The following is a 7,599-nucleotide window of genomic DNA, read 5'->3' on the forward strand; positions in this document are numbered from 1 at the left end:
TGACACAGTGTGTGCTGAATAAGAAATAAATGATGCGACATGAACTTGAGATTATTAACAGGTCAGTTGTGTTTCACAGTCAAACTCATTTAATTATACCTTTTTTATTTGGTTTAGGATCAACTAACAAAGGCGGCACATGGAAGCCGGTTTGGAATTGTGCTCATCTTTGGAAGCAAGAAAAAAAAAAGAAAGCTTTTTTTTTTCTTTTTCTTGTAAGTCATTAGATTCTAATACTGCTGAAATCCTTAATTCAGTTGACGCCCGCCTTGCAGTTTTTCGCTCTCTTCTTTGGGCGCAGAATCCAACTCTTTTAGCTTTGGCTGTTAGCATAACATCCTCGTGAGTTTCGCGCCATCTTCTCTTCTTCATCTTGCTTCCACTTGGAAGATTTGCAGTCCCATCGCTACTCTCTGTTTCTCTCTCTGGTTTCTGTAGTTAATTAGTTGATTTCCATGAGTTGTATTTTGAGGATTTTTTTCCCAGTTTGTTTGATTATTTTCTGTTCAGGTAGGACTGGAGAAGGATTTGGGGAATGTGTATGCGTTCTAATGATTGATTTTTGCTTTGCAGTTAAGCCAACCGGCCAAAACTGCTTCTTTTCCATTTAGTTTTGTATGTTTTTCTTAGTCTTTTGAATTGTGATTGGTACGTTTGGTGACCTGAAAGCACTTGTCCTGTTTTTGGATCCACGCAGCTCTTGAATTTCTTTTCTTTGCCTGGTCAAAGTAATAAAAAGAAGAAATTTAGCAGTCCATGAAGCCGCGAGTAATTTGTAAGTCATAATTTTCATGTATTGCTCCGTAACAGGCTTGCTTAAAAGCTTAACCCAAATAAATTTAGCGATATGTTCTTGCAGTCTGTGGAGATTTGCATAAAATTTTGAGATTTTTAGTGAGACCTATTTAAGGTAATTTTACTTATCAGATTACGAGTCTCTTTAATCTTTGAAACCAGTAAAATAAATCTAGCAACTATTAATTACTCCTTGCGATTATCTTTGAAAGATAGTTTTTTTTTTTTTTTCCTGTCTTCTGTTCATTCTCTTATCCGCTTGTGATCGATAACAAGTATTAAAAGCCACTGCAGGTTTATCTTGCTTTGAAAGACCTGTTTATCTTGCTTTAAAGACCTGCTTTAAAGACCTGTTCATCTTTTTTTTCTTGACATAGAAACTTTTCGTTAATATTATCTCAAATTACTCTCTTCTAGTGGTATGTTTCCATTAGTTTTGACAAGGTGATTGAAACTTGACAGAGGGAGAGCTTTTTTAACTTTGTCTTGGCTTATTACAGATCTATTTTGGTGATTGAGCTTCTCCCAAGCATAACATATTAGCTTTTCAAATTCTTCAACTCTTTCTCAAGCCATAGCTGATCAAGATGCTTCTTACTGGAAAATTACATAAATATATTCTCAGTTCTGTCACTGTCTTCTTGTATGTGTCAGGTATGCTCCATTTCCTCAATTCTGTATGCTAAGGACAAGTGTAGTAGTTATACACTTTTGTCTTGAAGTTTAGCCAATTAGTGTTTTGCTTACTGCAGGGATATCATATGCTTCAATTCTCAAAGGAAACTTGGAGGTTTTCTTCCCTAGTGAGATTTCAACAATAAGTTTAGCTTCAGTGGGTACTTTCTGTGTGGCAAGACAGAATGCAGACCCTACTGCACTAAAAGCGGGTCTCGATTGGGCTTGTGGTCCGGGTTTAGTAAATTGTGGCCCCATACAGCCGGGCCAACCTTGTTATGTAGCTAACAATATTACGGCCATTGCTTCATATGCGTATGATGCCTATTACCAAGCTAATCAGGCAACAGGAGGAACCTGCTCCTTCAGTAATACAGCCATGCTTACTAACACTGACCCGAGTAAGTTCTTTCTTGCTACTATATTTTTGTACTAATGTGAAGTTATAATTTCAGGGAATCTCTGAATTGGGTTGATTTACAGTTACAGTATGAATCTGAATATGATTTTCTTAAATCTGAATTCTTGAACCTAAATTTATACATAAAAAAAGCCATAATTTGAAGGTTTAAATTGAAATTTAGCATGAGATAGTTTATTTTCATAAAATTTTAATGGAAATTGAATCTATTGTTGAATGTCAAACCGAACAGATCATGTAGTGTATTAGATGAATCGGTTGATCAACCGATGACCTCTAATTATTTATGTATTGAATGTACTTTTTTAAGTCTACAAAGAATAAAATCATGAAATCTTGTCCTGTTTTCAAAGATTTATTAACAAAAGTTTCCTCCAATGAAACTGAAAGTTTAAATTCCATTTATATTAAATTGCACATTCAACCATGATGATTGTTTAGAGTATTCGGATTAGTTTTTCTTAAAGAAAACCTCTGTCCATCTAAACGTCAATTTCAAGTTTTCTTGATTACCTTTTCTTCTAGGAATTAGTTATAGTGCATTGATTAGAAAACATGCCATTACTTTAGTATTTTTATTGCTTGTGTCATATAATATTTTACATAATCTATTAATTACTTGCAAAAAACTTATTTTTTTAATGAAACAACTATTTTCAAAGTAATAATAATACAGAGTATTAACATTTTTGTTCATCTTTCTTGGTTTGCCTTTGCAGGCAGCGGCTCTTGCATTTTCCCTGGAAGGTCAGCAATAAAGTGAACCAAATCATGCTGCATTCTTTCATGTACTTATAACTCTTTTAATGATGTTATATCTTTTGTGTTCATAGTACTGGTAGTGGTGGTGGCAGCACCGGCGGCGGCGGCGGCAGTGGCGGGGGGTCGAACGGCACTGGTGGTTCGGGAACTCCTTCCAGCCCGAGTTTTGCACCTCCCAGCTTCGTGCCTCCGGGCACTTTCGAACCGGCCAACGATGACAATGGTGTTTCAAGGCTACAAATTCTCAAGCTGGTTTATCTTTCAGCACTGGTCTTGCTTGCTTCAGTCATGCTGTAGAAAACATATTCAAGAGGAATATTATACAGAAGAGTGTCTAATTATGTCCTCAAGCCTCTCTCTCTCTCACTCTCTCTTTTTATTTTATTATTATTATTATTTTTTATTGTGAATGTTGTTTCTCTCCTTACTCGCTTATATTTGATCACTGAACGGCAAAACAGATGAAAATGATTGTTTTTTTTTCCCCCGGAAAAGATGTGTGCTAATGGTGTTTCATTCCTTACTAATGAATTCTGATTATGCATACTATTGAAATATTGAGTCTCATAATATAAATCAAATATGGATGAAATGTGATCTATAAAGTTTAATAGTTTTTAAAATTTTTTCCAATGATTTTAGATATATCTATGTATGGAGAAAATATTACATCCGGTTAATCGAACATGCAGACGACGGAATGAACCGAACTCACCATGCATAGACAGCATGCTGTGATCCATGTCATCATCATCCGCACGTAATATTTTCTGCTTGCATTAGTTGCAGCACATGCACAAAACATGATTTTATTTATTTATTTATTTTAATGTATAGAGCATGTTAAAATAAAGTTATAATTAAATGTTGGTTAACCCGATCCTATTGTTTATTAAGAAAATAAAAGTCACTTTTTAGTTTCAACCAGATGCCTTATGTGATTAATATTTATCTTTCTGTTTTGGTGACATTTCAATTTTAAATTTTGGACAAAATCAATTCTTTTTTTAGTTGTATTACAAAATAAAGAAAAAGAAAATTAATTTAAGTGTTTATTTGAGATCACTTTTATCTTTTTTATTTTTACTTTTACTATTATTTGTTTTGTTTATGTTTTGATTTCAAAATTCACATTTCTTTTTAGTTTATTTATTTATTTATTTATTTTATTTATTTTTAAAGACAATAAAAATATGTTAGAAATACATTAAACAAATATTTTTAAAAGAAAAGAAAAAAAAAATAAAATTGATCCAAAACTAACCCAAAATTAAAATAAGTGAATCAAATATTTTGCTAAACCCTAAATTGACACTCTATTTGAACAAGTACAATTCTTCGAGTAATTAAGGAAGCTACTAATTATAGAAAACTCCTAATTTAGTTGTCTGATTTCCGTCCGTCCTTCCTGATTGATAACCGATACCACTCAAATTGTTAACATCATATTTAAAATAATATCATTATCACTCAGTTAGCAGATTCCTGATGACTTTGGAAGCATCCGCAAAGGAGCTGATTGGCCTGAAGGCCTCTGTCCATTGAGTAACAGGGGCGCACTATAAAGTTACTTTAACCAAAAATGGCTAATAATATATATATATATATAATACACACACAAAAGTGATTCAAGTTTAAATTGAAATCTTCAATTTTAAGATTATATTAGCCAGCTTGAACATGACTATATCACCCTTAACTTTCATATATTTTTTAATACCCAAAAATGAGTTGTTGAGCAGCAGGAAATACCAAAGCTAAACGGGCCTCATGAGTTTAATGGATCAAACCCAACGACTGCGCAATTAGGTATCTGGAGCTGATTGTCATGTTGATCATGCTCATTAGCTGCATATTTGGATATGACAAGCTACAAAGCTCCTTATTGCCTAGATGGATACTGCAAGTACCTTGGGAGTACATCAGCATTCCAACAAGTTTCTCAGAAATGGGTTGCCCGACGTCGATCTTCAAACGAGTTATTCCAGCCAAACTCGCATGCATTACCCAAATTTATATTTCATGCTCGTACTAACCAGTTGAATCTTCTCACCAAACTCGCTGACAACTAGCTGAGTACATCACCAAGCTTGAACACTCTCTGGGGCAAAAGATAATTTACATACGCCAGCATACATACCATCCTTTATTAACAATATGACAATTTACACTTGCAGTATGATCAACAATGAGTCTAAGCATCCTCAAAGAACTCTGTTAAATCCCTCATCTTCTTCTTACTCCCTCCCTAAGACCTCTCTCGAATTATATGAGTGCATAGGTTATACGGAATATCACATCCGAAGAAGATTCAACAATTTTAAATTAATCGCAACTAGCAATATATTTAAATATTAATTAAAAAATAAGATGGTCCAAAGAAAATTTAGTCTTCTTTTGGATTTAGAAAGAATTAAATAACTTGAGAAAGCAAATGGTTAAAATGGCACATCTCATGAATATCATTTCCAAATTGTTAATGTTAAACTTTGAGTTCAGACGATTAGGAGGAAGAGATTGACATATTTGATACAAGCAAAAAAAAAATCTATAATTACCCAATGCAGTCCACAATATTCTAGAAGGTTCTGAGAGATTCTGTCAAGGTCTAGATACATCTGGAAGACTTTGAAAAAACTTTAGATGCTTCAGAAATAACCACAGGCCAATTTTCTTCATGCTAAAATGCTAAGTAAGCCTAACTTCTACAAATGCTGGACTAGAATGCTAATAACTAGAGAGAAAATTGAGAAAAACATTGAAAGATAAAAGCTAAAATGTTATTACATTCTATAGACCTTTATAAGATTATGAACCTCTTAAGCTTTCCCTGCTTATGTGGTTCCTTCTCCATGCTTAATTAGATTACAATAAGAGAGGTTTATGTGTAGAGAATTCTAAAGAACTCTTCAAGAATCTTTCCACTACACCTACATATCCAAAAGGTTCAAAAGAGTTCTAAGACACAAATATTTCCAAAGCATTTAAAGTTTTCAAAAATGCTCCAAATGTATGTAGACTTTGGTAGAATATTTTGAAACAATCTAGAATACTTTTAGCACTAAATGTATCTAAAACCTAATGTGTACAGACCAAATCAAAAAATAATAGAAAATTAAAAACATCTAATTATTATTGATTATCTGTGTAGCACAATACAATAAATATTACTTGAGACAACAAAAGGCTAAATCGACTGCATTATAATTAAAAGATAAGACTAGTTTAAAAAGTAAATGATATCAGAATAATACTTCAATCTATAAAATATTTAGCCAATATAGAAGTACCAATTCTAATTTGATGTATTCCTTACATGACTTCCAACACTAGCCTGGCTTAGATAAACACTAGTCTAAGTTTTAAACCCAATTAGATTATAGCACTAAAAAGTCTATTCTCCCAGTCCCCTTTGCTTAGTCAATGCTACAATTAGGACCGTCAAAGATCTGATTTTAAGCCGAGCTGGGGTAGGCACAAAATTGCTTGAAAAAAACTCAATCCAAAATTTTGAGTGCAAAATCGGCTTGAAAAAAACGCAATCCAAAATTTCGCTCGGCTCGTTTATTTCAATCCGAGCCAAAATTCTAATCAATTTTCGAGTGATTAACGATCTTTGAGCTAAATCCGCTAAATTCACCGCCCTAGCATCACTAGAGCTATTAACGATCCGATTTCGAGTCAAGGTGGGGTCGGCTCAAAATTGGCTCGAAAAAAAATTCGATACAAAATTTTGGCTTGTAGCTCGGCTCTTTTTTTTACCAGATCTCGATCTGAGCTAAAATTTGATTCAAATTTCAAACAATTAATGATTTTATACTTATAGTACAGTTTGACCCCACATATAAATATGTTACACTCTTAATATTCAAAATATTCTCCTACACAATTTTAACCCATCACAATTACTGCAGTTTTCTCTTCTGCTCAGGAGATTGCTGATATACAGATTAATGAAGTAGGATACTTTGCTCTGAGATTAGAAGCTGATGCTGCAAAAATATTAGAACAGGGTTACAAGCATTCGCTGTGCTTTCGAAATCATCCAAGAGTAGACATCCAAGAAGGTTGGTTCTTAAGGGTTGTCAATGTAAAAGATGGTTTAAGTTGCGAAATCTAATTAATGTCCTATTAGAAGTTGTAAAGTGTAATTGATGCCAAACGAAAAACAGCGTATGCATGCTCAATCTGAGTTATTTCATTAAGAGTATTTTGACAACTTGAATGTCATCTTTTATTGTCCTAAAGTTTCAAAATAAAAGGAACCATCATTAGATTGATTGTTAGTTAGTAGGATTGTAAATTCCTCTGTAAAAATTCATTGTTATCATAGCAAAATTTGCAACAGCAGCAGCGGCAACAGTACAAAGCCATCAATTGGGCGAGCTTGTATAAAATTGTTGATGTGTTTTCATGTGTTTATGCTATTTATGTTTTATTTGCTCTATGTTTTTTGAATTAAATCTCACCTATTTCCAAATAGAAATAAAATGCCAAGTGTAGCTGAGGTCATAGAAGAAATTGGACATTTAATGTTGCCAATTTCAAAGTCCCTGGCTGAGGTCGTAGAGATAATGCACCAAGAAGACCATGTTCAAAAAGTTCCCAAGACAAAACATATAAACAAACTAACCACATAATTTTATATATATATATATATATAACTTATTAATTATGATAATCCACATATTGAATGGCCAGCAAGCATCAAATATAACATTTTGGCTTAAACATTTCTTTCTCAAGGGGTAATCTATCAACCATGCAGCCTTGGACTATAATTTATTATTATTCAATTTTTGAACTAAAAACATGCAGCAATTTGGAATACCAAAGTGCAATTTTTTACCTGTACAAGAGGTATCAATCAAACCATCTCCTCTTTAGCCATATCTTGAATCAGATTGCATTATTCTTCGATTACAAGTACAAGCAAAGGAGTCAAA

The 7,599-nt window shown here is 33.2% G+C and overlaps 1 protein-coding gene across 7 annotated transcripts; it reads left to right on the forward strand.

The window, feature by feature from the left end:
* Positions 1 to 3,137, forward strand: LOC110027889 (glucan endo-1,3-beta-glucosidase 2-like). Of its 7 annotated transcripts, XM_020729508.1 has the most exons (7): positions 145 to 159; positions 258 to 342; positions 511 to 775; positions 1,296 to 1,449; positions 1,548 to 1,871; positions 2,611 to 2,638; positions 2,725 to 3,137. In XM_020729508.1, exons 4-7 carry the CDS (start codon positions 1,383 to 1,385, stop codon positions 2,948 to 2,950), a joined length of 645 nt encoding a protein of 214 aa, XP_020585167.1. In that variant the 5' UTR covers positions 145 to 159; positions 258 to 342; positions 511 to 775; positions 1,296 to 1,382; the 3' UTR covers positions 2,951 to 3,137. The 7 variants fall into 7 exon arrangements, with proteins under 7 accessions (XP_020585172.1, XP_020585171.1, XP_020585167.1 ...); XM_020729509.1 differs by lacking the exon at positions 145 to 159 and having other exon boundaries at positions 167 to 342; positions 698 to 775; XM_020729510.1 differs by lacking the exons at positions 145 to 159; positions 258 to 342 and having other exon boundaries at positions 552 to 572; positions 698 to 775.
* The last annotated feature ends 4,462 nt before the right edge of the window (positions 3,138 to 7,599 follow it).

Source organism: Phalaenopsis equestris, unplaced genomic scaffold (assembly GCF_001263595.1).
Source record: "Phalaenopsis equestris unplaced genomic scaffold, ASM126359v1 Scaffold000462, whole genome shotgun sequence".
Taxonomy (NCBI): Eukaryota; Viridiplantae; Streptophyta; class Magnoliopsida; order Asparagales; family Orchidaceae; genus Phalaenopsis; species Phalaenopsis equestris.

What these genes read in the sequence shown, in the direction of transcription:
- LOC110027889 (XM_020729513.1), top strand. Translation starts at nt 1,383, where the DNA reads ATGCTTCTTACTGGAAAATTACATAAATATATTCTCAGTTCTGTCACT. An exon ending in GCTTACTAACACTGACCCGA is followed by an intron (nt 1,872 to 2,610) that starts GTAAGTTCTTTC and finishes TTGCCTTTGCAG; the next exon opens with GCAGCGGCTCTTGCATTTTC. An exon ending in TCTTGCATTTTCCCTGGAAG is followed by an intron (nt 2,639 to 2,724) that starts GTCAGCAATAAA and finishes TTGTGTTCATAG; the next exon opens with TACTGGTAGTGGTGGTGGCA.